The 26,673-nt window shown below is 38.1% G+C and overlaps 4 protein-coding genes across 4 annotated transcripts; 2 read left to right on the plus strand and 2 right to left on the minus strand.

Moving 5' to 3' along the window:
• Positions 1–1,164: 1,164 nt before the first annotated feature.
• On the plus strand, positions 1,165–3,697 carry LOC145895623 (hydroxysteroid dehydrogenase-like protein 2). The gene is made up of 7 exons (XM_082984426.1): positions 1,165–1,291; positions 1,403–1,566; positions 1,669–1,882; positions 1,957–2,174; positions 2,379–2,573; positions 2,965–3,162; positions 3,323–3,697. The coding sequence occupies exons 1-7, from the start codon at positions 1,278–1,280 to the stop codon at positions 3,559–3,561; spliced, it is 1,242 nt and encodes a 413-aa protein (XP_082840552.1). The 5' UTR covers positions 1,165–1,277; the 3' UTR covers positions 3,562–3,697.
• A 97-nt stretch (positions 3,698–3,794) lies between these two features.
• On the minus strand, positions 3,795–5,120 carry LOC145895634 (large ribosomal subunit protein mL55-like). The gene is made up of 3 exons (XM_082984435.1): positions 4,962–5,120; positions 4,394–4,511; positions 3,795–4,081 (listed from the first exon to the last, which is right to left on the minus strand). Exons 1-3 carry the CDS (start codon positions 5,060–5,062, stop codon positions 3,938–3,940), a joined length of 363 nt encoding a protein of 120 aa, XP_082840561.1. The 5' UTR covers positions 5,063–5,120; the 3' UTR covers positions 3,795–3,937.
• An 834-nt stretch (positions 5,121–5,954) lies between these two features.
• LOC145898617 (uncharacterized) lies at positions 5,955–16,164 on the minus strand. Its single transcript, XM_082987147.1, has 20 exons — positions 15,963–16,164; positions 15,638–15,759; positions 15,227–15,343; positions 14,712–14,840; positions 14,538–14,645; positions 14,227–14,324; positions 13,764–13,960; positions 12,825–13,002; positions 12,285–12,419; positions 11,989–12,120; positions 11,411–11,497; positions 10,721–10,900; positions 9,751–9,999; positions 9,175–9,348; positions 8,941–9,066; positions 8,454–8,561; positions 8,175–8,290; positions 7,700–7,960; positions 7,136–7,330; positions 5,955–6,704 (listed from the first exon to the last, which is right to left on the minus strand). Exons 1-20 carry the CDS (start codon positions 16,076–16,078, stop codon positions 6,587–6,589), a joined length of 2,946 nt encoding a protein of 981 aa, XP_082843273.1. The 5' UTR covers positions 16,079–16,164; the 3' UTR covers positions 5,955–6,586.
• Positions 16,165–24,283: 8,119 nt separating this feature from the next.
• LOC145907986 (heparan sulfate glucosamine 3-O-sulfotransferase 4-like) lies at positions 24,284–26,454 on the plus strand. Its single transcript, XM_082995147.1, has 4 exons — positions 24,284–24,362; positions 24,896–25,056; positions 25,338–25,512; positions 25,836–26,454. Exons 1-4 carry the CDS (start codon positions 24,303–24,305, stop codon positions 26,412–26,414), a joined length of 975 nt encoding a protein of 324 aa, XP_082851273.1. The 5' UTR covers positions 24,284–24,302; the 3' UTR covers positions 26,415–26,454.
• The last annotated feature ends 219 nt before the right edge of the window (positions 26,455–26,673 follow it).

Here is a 26,673-nt window from a genome sequence, read left to right on the forward strand (position 1 = left end):
AGTAAACCATTAACCAGGTAATGTGGGCTATAAATTTGGCGGCTGAAATCAGACGTAAAGTTTAAGCGATGAATTCTTATCTCAATATAGCGTAGGACTTCCGTGGGTCGGATCATTTCAACATCCATCACGCATTAGGAAAAGGCATTCATGCACCTGATCGAACGGGCTGCGCTGTGCAAAAACAGGTTCCACTTCCTACTTCCACTTCCACCATGTTCATGCATTCCATAAACAATGTTATCGGAACAGTTCCGTGTCCATGTGTGTTTTATAAGAATACTGTGTGCAATAAACGTCTCAATTTTGGTTTCATAAGATAGGCGAACTATCAAATTTGATTTAACCGGGTGTAGATCGCTCCATTGCACAAGATCTCACTTGCGAGGCCTGTTTCTGGGCTAACTACTGAACAAACAACTAAAGGATGAAATTAGTTGATTTTTGTTGATTTTTGTTGATTCTATGGAGGGTGGGGGTGGATTGATCCGAAATAATGAACAAAACCGGCATAACATGGTGCAAAATGAAAATAAATGAATTTTACACACTCAAATTTAATCAGCAAATTTAATGAGGCTGCTGCAACAACGATAGTATTTTAGTGTGGCTGCAGAAGCGTCATAAACACCAGTGTCGTTTTTCGCCCTTTATTGTTTCCTAATAAGGTTTGAGGCTAGTTAACTGCCTTCCCGCCCCTATGAACGACCCAGCATGTAGTTAACAAAATGTTATCATGACAGAAAAAGCATGTTTTAAGCGATTGCGAAATCATTGCTATCAGAACCAAAACTTCAATCCGTCTTCCTTTTTGACAAGCTCATTTTTCGTGGTCATTAAACATTTTAATTACCCATCACTTGCAACAAGAAACAAACAGGCATTATGATGGCACTTACGTCCTATAGTGAATATATTTTGCTTCTGACCCATGCATCAGAGAAAGACACGACATTGTGACGCATGTACCATAACCCCAGATATTCCTAATTTCATGAATGTTTGCGGACTTTTCAACATTGCAAGCATCTAGGCAAAAAAATTTTAATCACTGCAATGACTCTAAAACCAAGCTTTGCATGCACATTTGTTTTAAAATAACTCTTTTGTAACGAAAATGTTCGTCAATGCCTGATATAAAAAATTTATTTCTTCAAAAAACAATAACAATGCAGTCATGCGTAACATTGCTCTGCGGACTTTGAACGAAGGTTGTTGGTTAAACGTCAAATTAGGGTTTGGTCACTTTCAAAACGGAAGACACATTTAACTAAAAGATGATGAACTCAGGGTAAGATGCATTTTTTGTTGCGTCAATTAAATGTTTCGACATTCCTTAACATTGCGAAATATAGAATAGGCTAGGCTATAACTTGAACATCATACGTCGCATGTTTTGCAGAAAACTTGCGGGATATACCATTTTTATAACCGGGGCAAGTAGGGGCATTGGCAAAGCCATCGGCCTGAAAGCGGCTAGAGATGGTGCTAATGTGGTAATTGCCGCAAAGACGGCCCAAGCACATCCAAAGCTTCCTGGAACAATTTATACTGCTGCAAAAGAAAGTAAGCAAAACCTGGTCACTATTGTGGCCTGTGCAATTTTTATGTCCTACACTTGCGACTTGTCTGGATGAACTGCATGTTTCACATTCACACAACCTTTAGTTGAAGAAGCCGGAGGCAAATGTCTTCCATGTATTGTGGACGTTCGTGAGGAATCGACCGTTCAGTCAGCTGTTGATGAGGCTGTCAGGACCTTTGGTGGCATTGATATTGTCATTAATAATGCCAGTGCCATCAGCTTGACTGGCACCTTAGACACACCAATGAAGAAATATGATCTTATGAACCAAATAAATGCTCGAGGAACATACCTTTGGTAAGTTGATGTTTCAGAGCTATAAACATTTGTTCTATTATCTTGGCTTTTAAAGTTAATGCAAACTATTACAGTTCCAGAATCTGTCTTCCACATTTGCTTAACTCAAAGGAAAGTGGCAAGCAACCTCACATTCTCAATATCAGCCCTCCTTTAAACATGAAGCCAATATGGTTTAAAAACCACACCGCTTACACCATGGCCAAGTTTGGCATGTCTATGTGCGTGCTTGGAATGGCTGCAGAGTTTCAGGACAAGGGTGTGGCTGTCAATGCTTTGTGGCCAAAGACAGGTGAAAAGGCCATTTAGTCTTTTAACCAGCTTAGTCACATAATAAAAAGTTTGTAAAGCACCAAATGAACTGGAATGACTCTGTAGAAAAATAGCGTTGGGTACCATTCCATAAAACTTGTTCATTCCAACAAACACACATAAAAAACTTGATATTTTTTGCAGTGGCATTTCTTATTAATTTATTGTCTCGGTTTCTTTGTAGCCATTCTTACTGCAGCCATGGAAATGCTTGGGGGAAAAGATGTTTCCTCACAATGTAGAAAACCTGAAATAATGGCAGACGCCGCCTATGCAATTCTCACCAAGGATGCAAGCTACACTGGAAATTTTGTCATTGACGATGAGCTTTTGGAGAAAGAAGGCATCACAAATTTTGATCAGTATGCTGTCGAAGCAGGTACACCTGACAAAAAGCTTGTGGATATTGTAAATATTGGTGAAGATTGGTTGCGCCTTGTTAGGGCATTCCCAAAGGAGTAAAAAGCAAAAGAACATTGTCAGATATGTGCTGTGATTTACAATTCGTGTGTAAATTAAATTAAAAGTTTTATACAGATTAAATTTCAATGTGCTGCTTGTTGATATTTTTGTTGGTCTCTTTCAGTTTTGTAATTTATGTCACTGAATGCAAAAATGTTCTGCCGCATGTAATGTGTATCATGTGCAATTTTAACAAAAGTCCTGTTCAGAAATCACCACTGTTATTTTGATGAATATTACATTCTTTAACTTGACCACTCAAAAATTAAATCAATAATTAAAAGCGAATGGTGTGTCTTATTTTGAAGGAAAGCCTTTGATGTTGGACTTCTTCTTGGAAGGCAATGAAGTTGATTTTCAGGAGCAGCTTTCAAAAGCTCATGAAAATGCCCAATCATCATCCGGAGGTGGAAGTGAGGTACAGGGGGTCTTTAAGAGAATTGAGGCAGCTCTAAATGAGGAAGTTGTATCTGGGACTAAAGGCATTTTCAAGTTTGTTCTGTCAGGTAACGCTGTAATGGCAGTTCTTATTTAGTAAATAAGTCTATTTTTGAGGTAACACTTGTTACAAGTTTAGAGCTTTACAATGTTCAGATGGTATGCAACAAACAGTTAATTTTTTTTCCATGTATGTTTAATGTTCCACAACCTTTCTTTCGTTCCAAGGTGAAACCCCAGAAACTTGGGTAATAGATCTCAAAAATGGCAGTGGTAGCATCAAACAAGGTGATGGCGACTCTGATGTTACCATGACAATGAAACCGGAGGATTTTGTGTCAATGTTCCAAGGAAAACTGAATTCAACAGCAGCGTTCATGCAAGGAAAGCTGAAAATCGATGGCAATATGATGCTTGCTATGAAACTGGAGAAACTCATGAACACAATGCAGAAGTCCAAGCTCTAGGTTGTGCTTCTATTGCTGATTCTGTACAGTGATGTCTAGCGCCAGTGCCAGAAATTCATAATTGCAAGGAAGTGTTGTTGTATGTTCCAGACCCACATGTGATTTATGTTGCAATGAAATACATCTTTAACAACTGCTTTTGTGTTGGTAGAGATTGACAGTTTGTCTTCTGATAGCATAAAATTATTAAATATTTTTGTCGTTACCCGTTCATATTTTGAAAGTTTTCACTTCCAACAAACACTTGCAAAGTCTCCATTTCTTTTATATTTAAAAGCCAAGAAAAAGAAGCACATTCCAACAATTTTTTAACGTCAGCACAAGGTTCGCAGTGCGAGACAAAAGGGACCAATAACATTTGTGCTTAGTGCGATTTTCACTTTTTAAAGTATTTTGAATATTGTTCACTGGTAAAGCTGGAATCCAGTTTAACTTCCGTGACACCTTTTATTTCACCCTTCCGAGCAAACCACAGATTGGTCCTTTCTTTGTCTGTGAGAGACGGCATGTCGATCGGCATCTGCAATTGACATTAGCCACATCAAAATAAGTCATTCAAACCCACAAGCCATGGTAACTTATTATAGCCGTTTTTGAAACATATTACTTGGTTAAAAGGTGCTAAAATGTGTTATTGTGTGTTGCACTCTGGTAGGTCTCCGATGGTTTATAAATATCTAATTGGGTGCCCAGCTAAAAAATAGGGACTGTGGTGTAACCACGTAGTGGATAATCAGTCCATCAGACAAGACAGTCTATTAAGAGTTATTATAGTTTGTTCCAACAATCCAAGTAAGTACGCAACATTTGTTTCAAATGCAATCAGTTAAACCTTTAAAATTTTTCGTGGTTCTCTGCAGCGAACTGTCACAGTTGATCCATCCTGCAGCACCATAGTTGTTTTGTACATGCGCGGAAAAATTGGTCTTGGTTGCGCAACCAAGTTACAACTGCAAAAAAAAACATTTGTATGTTAATTCTGTTTAAATTTTACATTACTTTGCACTCACAACACGTAAATATGGTAGGACTACGGTATATTTTGACTACACAATAGCGGAGGCTGGACCCAGGAACATTTGGTTAAATCAGGACCTGCAGCACACATCAATATGGAGACCAGAAAAGTCAAAGAGTATTGAGAACACTCTTTACAGGACAGGGCAGCATTTGCAACGATTTCCAAGCCAGTAATGACGATATACTGGAAATAACACATAACACAATGACCAATATGGCTTTTGTGACATAACAATATGACCTTTATGCATCACTTAGTTTTGTTAATTAAGAATTCGTTGCACATCCTTTTTTCACAGGCAACGCATTTCCTAGAACCGGCCTTGACAATACTGCTACATATGTAAATATAGTGGCATGGCATGATAAATAAAACCAACCGTTTCGAAGAACCATGCTCCATTGCTATACAGTTTCGAGTGACCGAAAATGCTTTCCGGAGTAACGCATCGTTTTTGATCATCAGTGGTATACAGCTCATATTTTTGCCCACAAACACAAAAAAACGTGTACTTTAACGTTCAACCGTTCTTTCTCGTTGTAGTTCGCTGCTGTTATGACTCATCATTTCAAAACGCTTTCTGTGAGTCAGCATAACAATACATGACACAAAATAATATATGTATAGTTGAAATGTTTTACCTGGTGTAAATTACTGTTCCATGTTGTTTAAATAACATTAATGATTTTTAATTGCCAATGAAAAAAATTAAGTCTCAATCGGCCACTTCTCTATGTATTCTAAACATTCGAACTTAATTTCTTGCTTACGTTTGTACAAAATCACGAAACTGGTTTTCTTTCGAATGAAATGATTTGTGTTTTACACAAAAAATCGTGCGATGATCAGTACTCAGGAACAATGAAATGGCATGAGCTCAGATAAAACCATAATGAAGAATTATCATGTCAGGCGCCCAGTTTAACTGCCGTACTTATTAATTTGAATTTTTTTGCAAAAATACTTTTTTGCCAGCATATTAAAATAAGGCTTCTACACCAAACTTAAAATCTTGTTGTCAGAATTTGTCGTTAGTTTTCTGGGCGACTTAGACTTGGCAACATATAACATTGTAAACGCTTTTGTAAAAAATCCTATGTCGTTTGTCGAACATTTTCGCCTACGTATACAGTCTTACATTACCTGGCGAAGTATTACACTATATGAAAGCTGCCAAGGCATCAATTTTTGGGTTAAATGCCTCTTATTTTACCTCGACCTTTCTGCTTTGAACTGTTACTCAAAGTTGCTTCTTAAATTTTTTTTTACATGACATTCAATATTGTAGCTTTTAAAAAACTTGAACCCCTTTGGATTCGCAAAACCACGACTACAGAAAGTAAAGCAGATGATAAGGTGAATACGACCCAGGTTTATTCTATTGCATAAAGCTACTGTTAAAACAGGTAAGATTCTGAAGACAGGTAAAAGAAATTAGGACAAAATGGGAAGCAAGGAATAAGTTTTGGCAAAAAAGAATTAGGCACCAAATTTTGCTGCAAAATATTACAAAATGTTCACGGAAGTTCATTTGACGAAACATGGAAGTCAAAAAATTAAAAACAGCTATACTGCTCTACTAACAAGACCTACAGCGATCACAAACAAAACAGTCAAATAAAGTGCAAGTGAGGACCAAAACGAGTAAAAATTAAGGACGAAAATGATGTATGTTCAGGTTGTTGAAGACTGCCACGCAATATCAGGTTTTGTGCTGAAAGTCACTGTGCACGCAGTAGAAAACGGTAAAGACTTTTTTAAAACGATTTTAAAAGTGAAGCTGAAAATACTTCAAAGTGCACTGTTTAAACTAGAAAAACAGATAAAAAAAGGCACATATAGGAAACAAATACTGCATTTTAACCAACTCACAACACTACACAAGGAACAAAAAAACATCCAACCAAAAAAAGAGAGTTCGATTAAAGGTTGAATACAGTCCCGCCGTCTGTCCATATACCAATGCAAATAAGTTTGACGCTGAGCTTTTTCGCCCTTGTAAATTTAAAAACCGTACGAGCCGGCTCCGAATTTGCGCCGGGGGCTCAAGTCGGGACCTCCCCCGAGGGAAATCCCCTTGTCTGAAAGCATGCGGCGAAGACGGACGATCTCTTGCCTGTATCTGAAGCAGTGACAAAAATTCGTCAATTTTACATTACTAAACACTACGATCAAATAAAGAATGCTGCACTGAAACATGTCAATATGTTCGCCGAAACGTGCGAAGTCGGCTGAAACATAACTGATGACATTAATAACACAACAACTCATGCCATCAATAGTTTAATATAACACTTACGCCATCATCAGATGACATAAATTATTGCCGAAACGTCTAAAATAAATAATGCATTTCAATGCTTTCTGTACTATGGGCCAGCCATTTCTGTTTTCATAGATATGTTGATTAGAAGATGCAACAACAGAAAGTTGTTCCGCCCTAATAATATCGAAGATACCTTACCTATCCCTCCCTTGTCGATTCTATGTACAAAGCAGGTATAACGAGTACTATGCCTATAATCTAATCACCCAGCAAGCCAGAACAAGTACCTTGTCAAATGTGTGTCAATATACTCCTGTTGTTCGCGAACCTGTTGCTCAGCAACCGTTGCCCTTGTCAACAATTCGGCCCGTTCCCTCTCCAGCTGGGAGTTCATTTGCACGTCGCGCATGCGCATTTGCATGTTGTCAAGGCTGTTGTTAAGCGGCCGGGGTAGCGATTGGCCGAGAGGTCGAAGTGGTGCACTGTGGTAAGTACATAAGAGTTCACATTTCAAAATTTAAACGAAGTGTTTGGTTTGAAAGTAAAATAAATCTTTTGTTCAATAGTTATAAAGGTTGAAGCAAAAATATTATATCACATAAATTAGCACCACAATACCTTCAGTTCACAGAATACAGTCCACAACTAATGCTTAGAAAAAATAAAATATCAAATGAAATGCAGTTAAAACCATATTATACAACAGAGGTAAACACTAATAAACGTTATGTAATGATTTACTTAGTTCTCGCATGTCGGCAACATTTAAACTTTAGATTAAACAAAATCAGACCCAACGCCCGAGCTTGGAATCGAAACCCCAACCTCTCGCATACTCACAACATACTTACAGTGACTTGTCCGTTTTCTTTTGTCGCTGAAGTTCAGCTTTCGTTCCGGCCAACTCTGCCTTAGTGCGAGCAAGAATTGCACGCAGCTTGTTTAATTCCAACGTATTCTCTGACACCAAGTCGTTTTCCGTCACCACGAGTTCAGATGGATCCGGACCTACGTCCACTGGCGGGAAGCTCGAGAGAGAGTTCTGACGCTCCGGATCGCTGCCCTTTCTCTCGGCGACGGAGCCGAGAAATTCGAGTTGGTCACGCAGAACTCTATCAGATAAGTTGAGGTTTATAAGTAAACCCAATATTTCGAAAAATTCACATACTAAATGTTTGTTCGTCGTGACAAGTAGAACACAAATGCCAGATCAATACTTTGTACAATTTCACTTTTGACGTCGTTTTTGTAACATTAAAATTCAGTGTCATTTTTGTAGTTTATATTGTAATTTTTTTTTGTGTTTGTATAGTGCACATATGTCACCTGTAGTGAATGAGCAACTTTTCGTGTCGTTGTGAAACACGCTTCGACTGCTTCTTGTAATTGCGTGCTGCGTTGCTCAGTTGCTCCTCACGTGACCGAAAGGCGGACTTCATCTCCTGTTACGTCACAATTACGTCAAAATCTTTTTCAAACTAAACTGTACATGTCACATGAGGTGGCCGTATCTATCTAATACATATCGCTTTTCCAACTACTTGAAAGCTCTTTTTCCATTATTAATAACAGTGAAATAGACAAATATGAAAAAATCTCAATTGCCTTCAGCATTCCATCCACATATCTTTGCATGGGGGCAGACGATGGACTTGGTTTGTTTTTATTTTTGTCATTGTCCGGAGTTGTTGGAGGTCCGTTGTCAACGAAATCCTTTAAATAAACAAGTAATAAGAAGTTTGTGAAGACAAGTACAAAAGTATTTTATTTCCTCGAGCTGGTGGTTGGAAAGTTTTCAAGACCGTTTATACGAATAAGTTTAGTTCAGTAGAAGAACAATTCTTTTTTCGGTAAACTAACACTAATTCGATAAAAAGTTAGTGTCTCTCGTACCAAATGCTTACTGGTGGTTGGATTAAATGTAAAAAAAACAAGTCGTTTGTTAACAATCTGATAACAGACTTTGGCGGTCATGAGTGCTGCACAGGCGATTCCGCTACGTCTAAACCTCTTTACCATATAAGCAACATTTGAATTCTGGTTTAAAGTGAAAAGTGGTTAAAAATTGAATCAGAATATAGCTGTTACTTACAGCTATGTCTTGCACGTATCTCCACAAACGTCTTCTGTAATCTTCATTTGCTTCCTTCAGCTGCTGTTGGAGTCTACTGACGTCACCGGAACTCTTTTCGTGTTGTTCTTTCAACGTCAACGTCGCCTTTATGATGTTACAAAAGAAGTCCGGATAACATTTTTTGTGGTAGGATTCATTACTTTTTTACTTAGAACAATTAAGATATTATGTACAACACAAATATGCACTCACAGTAGTCTGTTCCGCCGACTTTTTATTAGCGACCTGTATACCAGCGTATGCAGCAGCCAGCTGGGCCTTCAGTTCGTCCAACCTTGATTCGAGTTTGCGAGTCTGTTCGTCGTACGTTTGTCGCATCCGAGAGAGAACGTCGTTCTTGCCACCACGGGGCGAGCCATCCAAGAGCTGAATGGGACAATGTTTTAGATGTCATGGAAAAAGCTGAATTGTGTGTCACCTTTTTTTCACCAACAAAAAAGTGTTTTACGATAGCTGAAAATACGATAGCTGATAACGCCAAGTGAGGACATGCGCAGTGTGGCGAACCTGTCTTGTCAATTGCTAGCTTGAAACACTTCTTTGTTTAGCATTTTGTCACTGATTTAAATGAGTTCAGCATTTTCTTCTGAGTGCAAATATGTATAAACGAAGTAGTCAAGCATTGTTGTATTGAACTGATTTGAATTGAGGTTTTAAGCTTTAAATTGGTTCCGACACACGAAATGTTTATTTCCACACAAAAACACTGGTAACATCAAAATTAATTGAGTTTACTTGGAACGTAAACCACGTGACAATAAAACATACCGATTTGCTGAGAGCTTCGCGTTGTAATTGTTCCCGACGAGACTTCAGCGCCTCCAGCGGATCTTCGTTGCTTGCGTCGGTCGCTTGGAAATTGGCCTCGCGTAAAACGTCCCGGGCCCGTTCCAACTCCTTGGTGGCCTCGTCGTGCGCCTGCCGTCTTCGTTCCACGTTATCTCGTAAGTCGAGAAGAGCAGCTTCGGTTTCGATAAGACGACCCAGCTCCGTACGCATCTCGTTGTTTCTGCGGATCTGTTGGAAGGTTAAAGGTCATTTATTACGCTGTGGAGCCAAAAATATAGGTCATGAGCTGCAGAGCGTGTCACTGTTTCGATTTATTAGGGTTCGTCAGTGCAGCTTTAAAGACTCGGCGATTGCATTAGTTACCACAAAGTGGAAATTCTTGCTTTGAAAGGTTTGAAAGAAATTCAACGCAATGCACTGACCTTTCCCCATTTTTTATCATACATAACCGTGCGCTTGATTCGAACCTTAACAAACTTGATTGGAGAGAGACAAAGTTGTTGTTATCTTATTAACATACGCCACTAATAACTGAAAGCTGGGTTTATCGTCTTTCCTTGAGGTAATTACTTGACTTCCAAAACAAATAGTATATTTTTTAGGTGAGGTATACTGGGATACTGTTTCGACCTATAAGGTTTCATCACCGTAGTTTTGGTAACTACACGACAACCTTGTCCGGCAAAGGGTCAGGGGAAGATTTCCACGCCGAAACCCGCTTTAATATACAATATAGGCTCCATTGCTTAAATGCAAATTTTATATGCGAGAATAAGAAATTATGTGATTGTTTCGACAGCTACATGAAAAGTGACGGAGTTGTATGAAAAAGTTCTGTATAATATTATGCAAGTCACGATGACTAACGTTGGTTCGAATTTCAAGAAGCTCCTGAATTTAATTTGTTTTTCTACCAGATTCGATGACAACTGAACGTGACGTCACACACCTGTTCAGCGAGTTGTTTTTCTTGGTCGAGGGCCTTCTTCTTAAGGGCAACGAACTCGTCGGCGATCGCCTTTCTGTTTTCCTCCAAATGCCTCGTGTGTTCGGCAGAAAGGTCGTGACTTCTGGCGAATTTGCTTTTCTCAAGTTCGAACTCGACCAACTGGTTTTCCAGGGTTAGGATCTGCAAACAGGGTCGAATGTTGGCAGTTTTAAAACCAGGAATTTCGCGTGACTTCGCAACGGAAAACACTAACACTTTTTTCAAATGCATTTAGGTAACAGCTATAGGCTTGTGATTAGCCGGGCAGCTTCGCTATAAAATAAATGTACAAATGAAAGTTTGTATTCTTGCAATCTCATGTTTTTTTCAGGCAAAATATGTATATCTAGGGAAAAACGTCAAACAAACGACTTTCAAACAAAGGATTATTTACAGGAGTTGTTGAAATAAATGTAACGGTTTGTCATTACTTTGTGGTGACGTTAGATCAAGGATATACCGAACGTAATTTTTTTTATGTTTTTACGTTGCAAAATGAACAGCAATTACTAATTTGGTATTTTGTTCCACATTTATTTGACAGATTTGGTTAAATTCACAGCCCAAGTGTTTTTCGTCCACATTAAAGAACCCGCTCACAAGATGGAAATGAGTTCAAACGAACCACAACACACACAACTGGGTTTTCACCTTGTTTTTAAGCTCGAAGTTTTCGGATTCGTATTCTTCAGTAAGTCGGTTGTTCTCAAGTTGCAATTCCACCAAACCTTTCGATACCTTTGGAGAATTGGATTTTAGATGCGATAAATTTATGGAATTAAACAACCTACAACAACATATTGCGTTGACCCGGTGGTTCTTGACCTTTTTTAACTCATTTTCCACTTTCAGATTAAACGGAATCCCTATTTCCCACTAGTATACAAATTTTTAACTAAGAATTTAATTATTGCATTTTTGCTATATCTGTTGAACTTTTTTTTAACTTTTTCGATCATATTTTGACATTTCGGTGCCAACTAATTACCCAACTACAACCGTGTAATTTCCTTTCGGTTAAGAACCACTGCGTTAACCGATTGAACAAAGTTTAACTGTTTTTCCCGTTGATATCAATGTTACACCACGTTATGTCATACTCGTACAATTCAAGGACATATGGTACTTTTTTTATCAGTTAAAACTGGTATTTTTTTCCAAATATTGATGCACGTCATATAAAACCTTTGGTGATAAACGCTACATCCTTTAAACTAACTCGAACAAACCTTAAGTTTCTCTTCTTCGCTGGAAACAAGCTTCGACGAAATTTCAGCTTTGGTCCTCGCGATTTCGGTCATTTTGTCCTGAGTCATCTCAAGACGTTGAAAGAGACGATCGTTTCTCTCACGAAGTTGGGTCTATGACGTAATAAACAGCGATCAGCAACAAAATTAGACGAGACCAAGCAACGGTAAAACTAAATCGAAAGTTTATCAAAAATGTACGTGAGGTAACAGAAAATAACCTGACACACACAAAAAACATGCTAATATTTTCAAAATGCTGATGCGCTATTAGTTACATTGTCACTTGTAATCTTCAGTAGTTGATCCTGCAGGTCCGGACGGGTCATGAGGCCTGCACCACCTGCCGCCTCTCCGACGCCACCTATCTGCAGGGTGTTGTTCACTCTGGTACGATATTGCGTCACTAAGTCCTTAAATCACAATGACAAATATATTTCAAAAAAAGTCTAACAAATTATAGAAATTATTGTCTATCGTACTCAAGCAACGGGCACAGGACCTAGGTGAATTTATGATTAAAATTTGCCTATTTATAGTTACGTCAAAAACATTGACTTCATGACTGTGTTTGTGCAGGAAACTTACGTTTTGCCTAAACACGTATCTTGGAAAGGTATTCAAACTCGAATTTTACATTCTAAGTGCTTAGATTTTTTCCGAAAAAGGTTGCATTTTGAAACAAGTTTACGTTACAAAAGCCAGTTTTCTTGTGTAATTATCGCAACGCTACTCATAAACAGTATTGACCTCACTTTGACAGACAAAGAAATGCGTATTAAAGGTGAACTTATAACTTCCTCAATACAAGTTGTCACCTGAGCAAGACAATCGTTGATGATTGGATAGTTTTTGACTTGTGACAGAAGTCCACAGCCGTTGAGAACAGCGGAGAGAACATCCGGTTTGTTGGCGTTCGGAGGTAAACAACATATTACCCTTGTCTTACAATTGCCACCGAGTATATCTTCAAGCAGGGTAGTGACTTTAGAATCGCTAAAACATAAAATAGGTTGGAATTGGGTGCAAAATATTTGGAGTTGATAACTTTGAAAATGAAAGCCAAAGCTAAAATGCTGTTAATCATTAGTAAACGTTTCGAACACTAACTGGGTTCATCATCAGTACTACAATGAGCGCATGCAAGAAAAGCGTCGGGGTAATAAAGGACTGAGCAGGCAGAAGGGAAACAGCAGCAGCAACAACGCGCAAGGTTGGAATTCATTTCCACACTTGGTTTTTGCAGATAAATATATGGGTTTTTCTCGTTTCAAATGTAAACTTGTGGTATTGTATCCAAACTTCCGATCAAACTACACATTTAAGCTCAAATTCCGATTTTTTGATCTTACGATAAAAGTTTTTTCAAGCAGCTGTGATGTAACAAGGCTCTGTCTTAGTTTATGAGAAGTGACGCGTCTGACGTAACCATGTACATCTGTATGAACAAAATTTATTTATGACCCAAAATTTTTGAGTGTAAATTCGATTTTTTTCGAGGCCAAATCTGAACGATAAAGCCTGACTTGAATAACAATCCTGATGGTACGAGTTGCAGTTAAAGGAACTTGTAATACAAACACTCGATAACGGATTTCTTTTTTATCCAATAGTGCATTGTTATTGTTCTTTTATAATTAAGTCACGTTACTGTTTTAATAAGGCAGTTTAACAAGTTACATATTCGCAGAAGAACGCAAAACCTGCATAATGAAAAGCTTTTACATCAAAAGTTTCGACCCGAAAAACCTCAATACCTGTAGTTGATCACCCGCTCCGGCTCAGGCTGTCTCGCTAAATCCGAAGTAAGTTTATTGAAAGCCATGATTGACTTGGACAACATCGGGCCTTCGCGTAGCCTTGTCCGGGTCATGTCGTCTGCCAACTTTTCTGCGCCAGGCAACCTCACCACTGTGAAGGTGGAACGATTTGGAAGTGGGTTTTCGTCGGTCATCTGGAACAAAACGAGTTTTTTTTTCACTCTGCCATAACCATTACACGAAACGCACTAGTCTGTGGCTTGAAGTTAGTCAGGCTTTACTTACAATCAGGAAAAGTGTGTTTCGGAGCAGTTTGATACATACTTAATGCATTATTTGGTTCTTAGCTGTACCCTTTCGTCTCACATAGGCCCCCATATTAGTGTTTGTAAAATTGTGAAATTTTTGATGACGAAAAAATAAACAAATCTTGAATCTTGAACAAAAGTAATTTACTGACCATGAACAACTCAAGCTGAAAAACATAAGTTCCGAAGTTCATAGAAGGACCAAAGTCATTGCTGATAGCAGTTCTTGAAACCCATGCTTGCCAAAAACCTAACAATGAAATTAAATTGAAATGCAGACAGTCATGCACGCTTTTTATTCAAATCATTTTGCTTTGAAAATTGGACCAAAAAATATATAAGGTTATTCAGTCAGGCAAACATTAAAAAAAATTACAAACAAAACTTTAAATTCAAGCCCTAAAATACTATTTATATACTGTATGAAAAAACAAAATGAAGATAATGTATGTAATTTATGTACCTGCAACAGCTTCTACAGGGTTTCTGCATACTTCATATTGAAGATTTTTGACATACATTCCTTTTTCTGCTGAGTAATGAATTTCCATTGGAGTATTGCCAGCCCTACCTGTACATAAGAATTAGGTGTTTTCATTATTGTAAGTATGAAGGGTTTGTTAGTTGAAAAAAGTACCAGATAATGATCCTCTGGCAGCCATCAAGTCTTTAATTATCTCATTGTAGATTTCATATGTGTACATAATCAGTCTCCCTCTTTCCCTCGGAGAGGTCTGGGCACCCTCCGATGTCGCAAATGATGGTTCTAAATAGATGTGAATTCGCTACAGTCACAAGACTCACTATAAATTACATGCAAATTATAATTATAAGTATGTTTTGTATATAAAAAAATTAGGGTGAAATGTATTGGTTTGTTTTCTGCTTGTACTACAAAACACATGGAGCATTATTGCAAGCTTGTTTAATATTTTTGGAAAATGTTTCAAAACATTGCAACCTTGAGAAATGGACCTACTTCAAAAATCCCTCCTTTTTTTCCTGTGTAAAATACTTACTTTTGTAACTTACAAAATTTGCACAGATAATTTAAATAAAAAGTCTTGCAGCAAACCCAAAACCTTATAATCCCAAAGCACTACATGATTGTTTAAGAAAGCAATTGTACAAATTTGTAATAGTAGTATGTACCAGGGTGTTGAGCATTCTGTTCTTGTATGTTATTGGTGGCATAGGTAATAGCCTGTTGTATTATTCCAGGTTGAGAACCACCTTGCTCACCAACTGATGTAAATGATTTGCCTCCACCTGTATATACATTAGTAAGCAAATAGTCAATCAAATAAAATGTTTTGCGACCCTTCATGTCTGCCAGTCATCTCTTTTTTTATAAATTTATTAAACAGCAATTTTAATAAAACACATGGTGACCCAGCAACCCATAAAATCATGTGACTTTAAATAAAAAATAACTGACACAAGCAAAGTTACACATGCAACTCATTGTTGTGTAAATGCTATTGTTATTAGATCACCAACATTTTGTTCATATTGGACTTTGTTGGTATGCAAACTGTTTTCTGACAATATGATAGGTCTTACCACTTTCTCCGTATATTAGCATACATGTGTTGAAACCAGCAACAAAAAGGTCCAGAAGTGGCTGAACCGTTTTAGAAAACAGCTCCTGATTAGTTGCATCAGCTTGGTACAGTATTTGGAAACTGCCAAAAGAAAAGATTAAAGACATAAACAAAACGTGACATCAAATATGTTAGTCAGATCAGAGTAAAATATGTATCTATTTGGTGCAAAGGTTAAATTTTTCAGGTTGTTCCATGAAACAAACAAAAGTAAACACAATCACAAGGTATTTCTTTTCATGAATATTTCGCAATCATAAGGTACAAGAAGAACATCATCATACCTATGTGAAGTGCCACCTTGTTGGACATGAACCCTTTTACCATCTGAAATGTTCAGACTAACTGGACCTTCCCCAGCGAGTGGTGGTCGAATTCGACCAACAATGTCGATATTCATGCTGTTTTTGGTAACACCACCTTTAAATCTAAAATGGCGCAGGATTCGCCATGAGATGAGCCTACCTTTGCTGTAGGTTTATGAAAGCTGACTTGAAATTTAAATGAAGATTGATAAAACGAAAAGCATAAAACAAAAGAAAATCATAGGTCATTATACACGGTATTTTCTTTGACGTATATCTGTCGAATGAGCAGTCACCTTTGTAAAACAAAATGACAACAAATACTATGTTTCAAAATCCTAAAATCCAAATAGTTTGTCAACGGATCACCGAGGCAACTACTTCGTGTTGGCAAATAATCCAAAGCGGTGTAGTAAAGTTATTTCAAATTATGGCAAAAAAACATTATTATTTTTTAACAAAGATCCGGATTTTTCCAATCATGTCCGGGATTCCGCCATTGAGAATCGGCAAAATGCCCCGTATTTTCAACATGGCATATCCTACAAGACTATGAATTTGCGTAATTTTGTGCAGTAGCCACCCCTTAACGTAATCCACAGGACAATCTTGTCAAACATATTGTTGTGTTCATGCCTATAGTGTGCGTGTTCCTCACTGCAGCGAAGATGCACTTCTAGTCGTGGGATCGCATCCAGTGTTCAAGATTTGTTCTCTCTGACCAGAGACTACTAAGTAGAGACTGAACACTGCGCACGTACCAACGACACAAATAATCTCATTGCTCTGTCAATAGACAACGCATGAAGTTATAACTAAGTTATAAAAATGTTAAACATAACATAAACAAAGATTTTTTAAAATTTAAATCAGATATAAAATCAATCTTATTCTTTTTTAAATGATAAAGGTGTTTTGCGAAAACATTCAGATAGGTTCCGCTTGAATGCACCTGGTAACTTCGCGGCAGTTTTAATGAAAAATGCATGGGAGAAAGTGGGGTACTCGCATGTTTTTTCGCATTTGCGTGATTGTAGGCCTTTTGATTTAGTTCTGGGCTTTGGTGCAACTACTAGAATACTTCTGCAAACATATTGGGACAAAATATATGTTGTCAGTCAGATATACAGGGCTGAGGTAGCGATTGCATGCGACACTTTTTCATCATAACGAATACTGGTGTGCCGAAACTTCATACCAGTCATAATAATGTCTTTTCTTGTTTTCTTACCTTGCGCAATTTGCCTAAAAAATCAACACTTGTTCAGAATTGTTATATGTGTAGTTGCATGCCTTTTTAACTGCCTTGTAAACAACATGTGGGATTCATGGGAAGACCTAACTGATGAGGAAATTGAAGAAGCGTTCACTCTAGTCTAGCAACAAAATATAGTGTGCAGTGTTGCAGGTTGCCAAGTCCAGTGCGCCACTTGCAAGGCAATGAAAACGCACTTCAGACAAACTCATTCGAGACAACAATGTATTTCACCACCCACAGACGAGGAAATAAATATTATATATAACAATGCAGTAAAATTGACTGAAAAGCACACAAAACTGGAATCCACTATACCTTCACTACAAGCTAAAGAGCACGTCAAAAAATTGTTTCTTTCATTTCAAGAAAAGTCTGATCCAAATTTGTTTTACATGATGTATTCTAAAACATGCAAAGATGCCTCAAACATTTTTGACATGCCCCAAAGCCAAGCAGCAATGCTATTAATTAAAGTCCATGCCACAATTTTAAATCACTTCAGAAAAGAAAGCCATCAAACCACGACTATATCTGGAATCAACGTGACACAGGTTGGTGAAATTTTGTACAATCTGTGATACAAGTACATGCACAATGTTCCTTTAACCATTTACCTGTTTCTAGATATCCTGGAATACATTGGAGGGTTTCTTCTTCGCAGGGGGTTTAAAAAATATAATGAAACAAAGCATGAGGATCTGTTTAAGGCACTATGCCAGGAAAAAACAAACGGAAAATTTTTACAAAAAATGGAAAAACAAGGAAAAAGGTTACTGTGCCCTTCTGAGGATTTTTTAAATTGTTTTACAAAAGATGTACTATTTGCACAATATTGAAACTGGAAAACAAGCTAAAAACATCATTTTTTTAACCTGTTGCAGGCTGCAACTGGCAGTCACTACAGTAAAAAAGTATAGACCTTTTGCCTGGGTCGTCCCTGTGCAGTAAACTGTAATAATATGTATACTGGTATATATATTTTTGGCATAAAACTTGATTTGGGCATCGGTAAGTTTTGCGCTAAAAGTGTCGCATGCAATCGCTACCTCTGCCCGGTATATCTGCCTGACGACTGATGTTTTGTCTTAATATGTTAGCAGAAGTATTCTAGTAGTTGCACCAAAGCCCAAAACTAAATCAAAAGGTCTACAAATCACGCAAATGCGAAAAAACATGCGAGTACCCCACTTTCTCTTAGGCATTTTCATTAAAACTACCGCGAAGTTACCAGGTGCATTCAAGCGGAACCAATCTGAAAATAAACGCAGTGTTCAGTCTCTACTTAAGGCCCGTTTACACTACAGACGATTCCGTGTTTGTTTTATTGTGCGCGCGTGCTGAGTTGTGCTGGGATGGGATGTGCCGGTCTGTGCTGGGATGTGCTCGCTTTTGCTCGACGAGCAAAAATTCGGGCACAGTTGGGCACATTGGACGTTTGAAGCGGGTTCGCGGCACGCTTCTTACCCGCTTCCCGCCATTATCGGAAAAAGCGATACGCATTACAGCCCAAGCTAGTTTGGAAGCGGTTTCGGCGAACAAGCTTAATATGGGTGGGTTCGGAAGCTAGTTGAGCGAACTAGCTTCTTTTTGCCTATCGGCTGATTAAAAAATATGGGGGCAAAGTCAAGTTTGGTTAGATTTCCATCACGAATTTTGATGTAGTTGGATATTTAATGCGGTTTTATACTTTTTTTTTCAAATTTTGAATAAAAAAACTAATTTAAATGTAAGTATAAATGGGCTGTGACTTTGACATTTGGAATGAATCACCTAAAGACAATTGACGGCAAAAGAATGCTATGATGAAAATACTTTTTTAATGATTTTTTTGTGTTTCATAATGCTTTTAATCAACTGTCATGTATGTCCAAAAGGGAGTAGATAAAAAGTATTGAACAGATATCTTGGCGACGAATTGTAGTAAAGCACCACAACTAGCTTTGGTTACAGACATGGACTGCGCAAATAATTAGGCTTTGTTTCCTCACAAACAAGCATACATTTTTTATTTTGAAATTAACAAATGACCTGATGTAAAACATAGGTAAATGTTCAACTACAGATCTGGAAAAGGACAGTCGTTCCAAGCAAATAATCACCTTTGCCTACGAAAAGGTCGCCCAAATATTCGGCTTAGTCTTAGAGAATGCTATGCACCAGGATGTAGCAAAAGCAAAAAAACTTTTCTCAACCGGCATCGTTTTTAATGATTTTGAACCACAACTGTCATTTTACAACAAACCCAAAACATTTTGCGCATTTTGCAAGAACATCAGAGCATGTAAATTGAGGCCCGAAGCTCGCTCGTTATGGTCTGTTAAGAACTAATTAGTTCTTTAATATGAACAGAATAGCCAATACAGTGCTCGAAAACTTCATGTAAACGTTTCGATTGTTTCTACAACCATTATCAATACCGAAACGTTTACATGAAGTTTTCGAGCACTGTATTGGCTATTCTGTTCATATTAAAGATCTACAAAACCGTTAGTTATGTTCCTAATTAGTTCTTCATGGCTCAACGGCGCAAGCTCGCTCGCAAACAATTTCATGTAAACAGGGCTAATATCTGTTTGTGCATTGATGCAAGAGTGCAAGGCGACTTTCGCGGCAGTTTTAATGAAAAATGCATGGGAGAAAGTGGGGTACTCGCATGTTTTTTCGCATTTGCGTGATTGTAGGCCTTTTGATTTAGTTCTGGGCTTTGGTGCAACTACTAGAATACTTCTGCAAACATATTGGGACAAAATATATGTTGTCAGTCAGATATACAGGGCTGAGGTAGCGATTGCATGCGACACTTTTTCATCATAACGAATACTGGTGTGCCGAAACTTCATACCAGTCATAATAATGTCTTTTCTTGTTTTCTTACCTTGCGCAATTTGCCTAAAAAATCAACACTTGTTCAGAATTGTTATATGTGTAGTTGCATGCCTTTTTAACTGCCTTGTAAACAACATGTGGGATTCATGGGAAGACCTAACTGATGAGGAAATTGAAGAAGCGTTCACTCTAGTCTAGCAACAAAATATAGTGTGCAGTGTTGCAGGTTGCCAAGTCCAGTGCGCCACTTGCAAGGCAATGAAAACGCACTTCAGACAAACTCATTCGAGACAACAATGTATTTCACCACCCACAGACGAGGAAATAAATATTATATATAACAATGCAGTAAAATTGACTGAAAAGCACACAAAACTGGAATCCACTATACCTTCACTACAAGCTAAAGAGCACGTCAAAAAATTGTTTCTTTCATTTCAAGAAAAGTCTGATCCAAATTTGTTTTACATGATGTATTCTAAAACATGCAAAGATGCCTCAAACATTTTTGACATGCCCCAAAGCCAAGCAGCAATGCTATTAATTAAAGTCCATGCCACAATTTTAAATCACTTCAGAAAAGAAAGCCATCAAACCACGACTATATCTGGAATCAACGTGACACAGGTTGGTGAAATTTTGTACAATCTGTGATACAAGTACATGCACAATGTTCCTTTAACCATTTACCTGTTTCTAGATATCCTGGAATACATTGGAGGGTTTCTTCTTCGCAGGGGGTTTAAAAAATATAATGAAACAAAGCATGAGGATCTGTTTAAGGCACTATGCCAGGAAAAAACAAACGGAAAATTTTTACAAAAAATGGAAAAACAAGGAAAAAGGTTACTGTGCCCTTCTGAGGATTTTTTAAATTGTTTTACAAAAGATGTACTATTTGCACAATATTGAAACTGGAAAACAAGCTAAAAACATCATTTTTTTAACCTGTTGCAGGCTGCAACTGGCAGTCACTACAGTAAAAAAGTATAGACCTTTTGCCTGGGTCGTCCCTGTGCAGTAAACTGTAATAATATGTATACTGGTATATATATTTTTGGCATAAAACTTGATTTGGGCATCGGTAAGTTTTGCGCTAAAAGTGTCGCATGCAATCGCTACCTCTGCCCGGTATATCTGCCTGACGACTGATGTTTTGTCTTAATATGTTAGCAGAAGTATTCTAGTAGTTGCACCAAAGCCCAAAACTAAATCAAAAGGTCTACAAATCACGCAAATGCGAAAAAACATGCGAGTACCCCACTTTCTCTTAGGCATTTTCATTAAAACTACCGCGAAGTTACCAGGTGCATTCAAGCGGAACCAATCTGAAAATAAACGCAGTGTTCAGTCTCTACTTAAGGCCCGTTTACACTACAGACGATTCCGTGTTTGTTTTATTGTGCGCGCGTGCTGAGTTGTGCTGGGATGGGATGTGCCGGTCTGTGCTGGGATGTGCTCGCTTTTGCTCGACGAGCAAAAATTCGGGCACAGTTGGGCACATTGGACGTTTGAAGCGGGTTCGCGGCACGCTTCTTACCCGCTTCCCGCCATTATCGGAAAAAGCGATACGCATTACAGCCCAAGCTAGTTTGGAAGCGGTTTCGGCGAACAAGCTTAATATGGGTGGGTTCGGAAGCTAGTTGAGCGAACTAGCTTCTTTTTGCCTATCGGCTGATTAAAAAATATGGGGGCAAAGTCAAGTTTGGTTAGATTTCCATCACGAATTTTGATGTAGTTGGATATTTAATGCGGTTTTATACTTTTTTTTTCAAATTTTGAATAAAAAAACTAATTTAAATGTAAGTATAAATGGGCTGTGACTTTGACATTTGGAATGAATCACCTAAAGACAATTGACGGCAAAAGAATGCTATGATGAAAATACTTTTTTAATGATTTTTTTGTGTTTCATAATGCTTTTAATCAACTGTCATGTATGTCCAAAAGGGAGTAGATAAAAAGTATTGAACAGATATCTTGGCGACGAATTGTAGTAAAGCACCACAACTAGCTTTGGTTACAGACATGGACTGCGCAAATAATTAGGCTTTGTTTCCTCACAAACAAGCATACATTTTTTATTTTGAAATTAACAAATGACCTGATGTAAAACATAGGTAAATGTTCAACTACAGATCTGGAAAAGGACAGTCGTTCCAAGCAAATAATCACCTTTGCCTACGAAAAGGTCGCCCAAATATTCGGCTTAGTCTTAGAGAATGCTATGCACCAGGATGTAGCAAAAGCAAAAAAACTTTTCTCAACCGGCATCGTTTTTAATGATTTTGAACCACAACTGTCATTTTACAACAAACCCAAAACATTTTGCGCATTTTGCAAGAACATCAGAGCATGTAAATTGAGGCCCGAAGCTCGCTCGTTATGGTCTGTTAAGAACTAATTAGTTCTTTAATATGAACAGAATAGCCAATACAGTGCTCGAAAACTTCATGTAAACGTTTCGATTGTTTCTACAACCATTATCAATACCGAAACGTTTACATGAAGTTTTCGAGCACTGTATTGGCTATTCTGTTCATATTAAAGATCTACAAAACCGTTAGTTATGTTCCTAATTAGTTCTTCATGGCTCAACGGCGCAAGCTCGCTCGCAAACAATTTCATGTAAACAGGGCTAATATCTGTTTGTGCATTGATGCAAGAGTGCAAGGCGACTGCTTAAAAGGAGAGGACGTATATTATTTTAGTGGTGGTTGTGTGATGCGGACGCGTAGAACGGTTGGAAAACCTTGTCCTGTTTCAATACCATCTTTGTTTTCATAATCTGTGCTGTTTGGTTCAACATACTGTAGTGTTAGTTTGCGTCGTAAAAAATTATGCAAAACAGTAGCCTACATGCGTTAACTGTGTAAAACAGTACAAACAGTAGCCTACATGCTTTTTGTTGAAGAATATGTACAGCCAATCGCAACAACTTTAATTTGTACCTATAATATGGCTGGCGGAGCCGAGAAATGCAAGTCAAGACTGACATCCTTAAAAAATTATCAACGTAACTTTTCAATTGCACTTGTCGGTTTCATGTTTATTACTGGAAAATCCCTTAGTCGTACTTGATTATTCAGTCGGATCCTTTGGGTGCGAGGCTCAGCGGAGGCGTACTCCGAGAGCTGGTACACCGACAATGTGATGCATTTGATTTGAATCTAAAACTGCAACAGGCTTGTAGCCATTTTATGACACGTGTCACACGATAACATATGTCACCACATCCAAGCATGTGACTTTGTTTGTCACCTATCTTGCGTCTTACTTTGTAGTGCACCTTTCGTGCGTGTCACTTTGCATGGCAGTTATTTTGTGGTTTGTATGTATGGCGAAACTTCCCTGCGTGTGGTCACTTTACGACTAGTATAGAATGTTTTGGTTTATTAATAGCTTCTTGTCTGTGTTTGACAACCACAAAGTACTGAACTTTTTTTCCATTTGAAGACAATTATGCTTTCAACACGTACATGCAACGTGGCATGCTCTGGTTTAGTGACACGTGTCATATTGTGACACTTGTCACAAAAATGGTTAAAACTTTTTTGTTTCCTCACAGATACGTACATGTGCATGTGCTTCACAATTCGTCTTTACTTTTGTTTTCTTATGTTGTTTTAGGGAGGTTGCAGTTTAGTTTCAAACCTTGTGTAAAAACGTCCAAATTAATTTTAGTCCGTGGTGAGAAATGCACTCTACTCGTCAACACATGTCGCTCGTAATGTCTCCCACTCCTCGTATTATTCATTCTAATGTTTTCTATTGATCCACCGGCCCGTACCAGTAAGAAATGATTATGACATAACAGGCGTTGGCATTGAAGCTGGTGTACTGACATCCTCCTACTACTGTGTATAAAGTAACCACGTATTAAAGCTGCTGTATTGCATGAAATCCTCCTTCTACTATGTATAGAGTATAACCATACAAAGGACGTAACAACACTGATGTTGTATAGAGTCAACGAAATGTTGACTTTTCCACAAAAAGCCTCCCACTATTTCCTACTTTTATTGTTGACTGCAATGCAACAGTTCTTATGGTAGCGATAAGTGCGTCGGCAGGTTTTGTGTTACAAAACCGTTTCTGGTCCTGAAATGAGGCGGCCACGCAGCAGAAACATGAAAGTTTGCCTAATTCTTTGTGGAGTTGTAAGCTCGGTAACTATGTATGTGGTTACGTCGCAAGTCCATAAATGTTCTGAAAGCAGAACCTCAAAGGAAAGGATGAAAATACGTGATCAATTGTGGTCAGAAATGGAAAAGTACAACGAAGACCACAAAGCGGTAAGATGTGTCCATAATGTTGTCAGTCTGTGTTCATGTATTAAGAAAGGACTTTATTCAAACAGTATTTTCATAACATAAACATTCGTTTAGTTGAATCAGCTATGGTGAAAATCTGTTCTAGTGCGGCGCTTGTATTACATCTCGGCGAACGCGTTGACAATCCCTGCGTTACTATACAAAATCGTAAAACATGGACCAAACATTTTGGGCTAATCCAAATCGCGGCATCGAAACATAGTATTAATGTCTTGCGTTTCTTCTTTGCTCGTCGAATGAATGCTAATAATATAATGAATAGTATTTGGTGGATGCTTGCAGAACATTTCACAAATTACTCGACTGTGACATGCAAGCGCTGTTGTGCGGAATACACTTTAGGCACGAACATAACATTGTGTTTGACAAGATTGACTCAGATTAGTTTGATTCCGGGAGTGTTTTAACCAACACGGAAACCAGAGTCTGTGACAAATCGAAAGGCAATTTATGCTATTTATTCGGGATATCAACACAATTGCAGCTCATTTTAGAATGAAAGTCATCGCCTGCCAAAAGTGATTGGTATTGGTATTAAGAAGTGTGGGACTGACGGCATCATTAACTTCCTCAACCACCACCCGCTGGTGAGAATTCCTGCAGAGATAGAAATGTTCTTTTTCGACTCTGGGAACACTGACTACAATTCATACAAGTACGTTGATCATTTGTTGTTATCTTATAGCATCACTTGTCCTTGTTAGCGCAAAAGAAACCAAGTCATAGATGCATTTTCTCTAAATTATCCCACATTTTTCGGAATACTATCTTTTTTGTGACAATTATGAGTAAAATGTTGAATAATCATACAACGAACAGAAATAATAATAATAATTAAAATTTTAAGTGTTTCTATGTGAAAACTATAAAAAACTTCGGGAAAAATATTTGAAACGGGTGTAATTTACAATTGCCTAAAACTTTGCATGGCAACAGGGATAGAATGCCTCCCACCAACGACAGACAGATTGCGATGGAAAAGACTCCGATATATTTTAGTGAAGGATCGGATGACGTCCCTGAAAAAATTTCTACGGCGATTCCGAACGTAAAGCTGATTTTAGTTGTGTGTGATCCAACACAGAGAGCCTTATCGGACTACGTCCAGGAGGTAAAAATGTTTCAAAAAAGGAATGTAGCTCTGCAGGCCAGTCCGAAGAATTGTATTTTAACTATAAGAGACTATATAACCAAATATGGTTTTCAATGATGTGCCAAAGAGAATGGCATTTTCTCACAAGCATGCTGGCAGATCAACGTCTCCTACGCCTGCCACTCATTCTATACCGTCCAGGTCCATAAAAAAGGGTATACAGTTAAAAGATACCATTGTAAATACAACTTAGGTGAATGTACGCAAAAAATCACGGATATATCATCAAAGTGAAAACACGACATTTTCAATCATTTAAAATCAAACCTACATGTTTGCAGCGGATAAGATACGCAAACTACGGCGACCAAATGATTGGCCAGTACGAAAGTTTTGATGAATACGTCGGCGATTACCTACCAAAGGTGCAGATTGAGTTGGTTGAATGGATGGAACAGAAGAAGCGCGGCGAGCTCAGAAAACATCTAATTAAACTGACTCAAACTGACTATGCTACAACTATTCTCTCAAACGGATTATATACAGCTCATATTCAAAAATGGCTGTCGGTCTTCAACAGTTCCAATCTGAAGATTATTGACGGAGAAAGGTTCATCGAAGATACCGGAGGAGTAATGGAGGAACTTCAGGACTTCATAGGAATCCCCAGGATCTTGCTCCGCGAAGATTTTGTTAAGAGTCCCGACCACGGTTTTTACTGTTACAGACGATTCACGGAGCAGACTGAATTGGACCAAAACGCGTCTCGAGAGTTAAAATGTTTGATTCCCGGCAAAGGAAGAACTCGAAACGGCCGAAAGAGAATTTCTCCTGCGGTTGAGGAAAAACTACGGGATTTTTACCACCCGTTCAACGAACAGTTTTTCAAAGATGTAGGCATGGCGTTTCAGTGGCCTTGACAGACTACAGAAAGAACTGTTCCATATGGAGTGTATACCTGTGGCAAAAATATGCTTGTGAAAAATATGCGTTAGTTGCTGAGTAAAACATTTTACACTTAGCAACTATAGATAAGGTATCGATCGACAGACTATACCAGGGTGGCTGGGTTCACCGATCCCGTGTAGTTCATGGTTTTTTCATCAGCAAATATGCGTTATTGATATTTGGCAAGTATATTGGTCATTGTTAAAAAAAGAAAAAGACTTCGAGGTTGTT

Source organism: Ascidia mentula, chromosome 1 (genome assembly GCF_947561715.1).
Source record: "Ascidia mentula chromosome 1, kaAscMent1.1, whole genome shotgun sequence".
NCBI lineage: Eukaryota > Metazoa > Chordata > Ascidiacea > Phlebobranchia > Ascidiidae > Ascidia > Ascidia mentula.

What these genes read in the sequence shown, in the direction of transcription:
- LOC145895623 (XM_082984426.1), top strand. An exon ending in GCTCGAGGAACATACCTTTG is followed by an intron (nt 1,883 to 1,956) that starts GTAAGTTGATGT and finishes AAACTATTACAG; the next exon opens with TTCCAGAATCTGTCTTCCAC. An exon ending in TCAGTATGCTGTCGAAGCAG is followed by an intron (nt 2,574 to 2,964) that starts GTACACCTGACA and finishes CTTATTTTGAAG; the next exon opens with GAAAGCCTTTGATGTTGGAC.
- LOC145895634 (XM_082984435.1), bottom strand. Translation starts at nt 5,062, where the DNA reads ATGAGCTGTATACCACTGATGATCAAAAACGATGCGTTACTCCGGAAA. An exon ending in GAGCATGGTTCTTCGAAACG is followed by an intron (nt 4,512 to 4,961) that starts GTTGGTTTTATT and finishes TTTTTTTTGCAG; the next exon opens with TTGTAACTTGGTTGCGCAAC. An exon ending in AACCACGAAAAATTTTAAAG is followed by an intron (nt 4,082 to 4,393) that starts GTTTAACTGATT and finishes TGTCAATTGCAG; the next exon opens with ATGCCGATCGACATGCCGTC.
- LOC145898617 (XM_082987147.1), bottom strand. Translation starts at nt 16,078, where the DNA reads ATGAATATCGACATTGTTGGTCGAATTCGACCACCACTCGCTGGGGAA. An exon ending in GAGCGGGTGATCAACTACAG is followed by an intron (nt 13,003 to 13,763) that starts GTATTGAGGTTT and finishes TTTATGTTTTAG; the next exon opens with CGATTCTAAAGTCACTACCC. An exon ending in GATACGTGCAAGACATAGCT is followed by an intron (nt 8,562 to 8,940) that starts GTAAGTAACAGC and finishes GTTTATTTAAAG; the next exon opens with GATTTCGTTGACAACGGACC.
- LOC145907986 (XM_082995147.1), top strand. Translation starts at nt 24,303, where the DNA reads ATGAAAATACGTGATCAATTGTGGTCAGAAATGGAAAAGTACAACGAA. An exon ending in ACAACGAAGACCACAAAGCG is followed by an intron (nt 24,363 to 24,895) that starts GTAAGATGTGTC and finishes AGCTCATTTTAG; the next exon opens with AATGAAAGTCATCGCCTGCC. An exon ending in ACTGACTACAATTCATACAA is followed by an intron (nt 25,057 to 25,337) that starts GTACGTTGATCA and finishes GCATGGCAACAG; the next exon opens with GGATAGAATGCCTCCCACCA.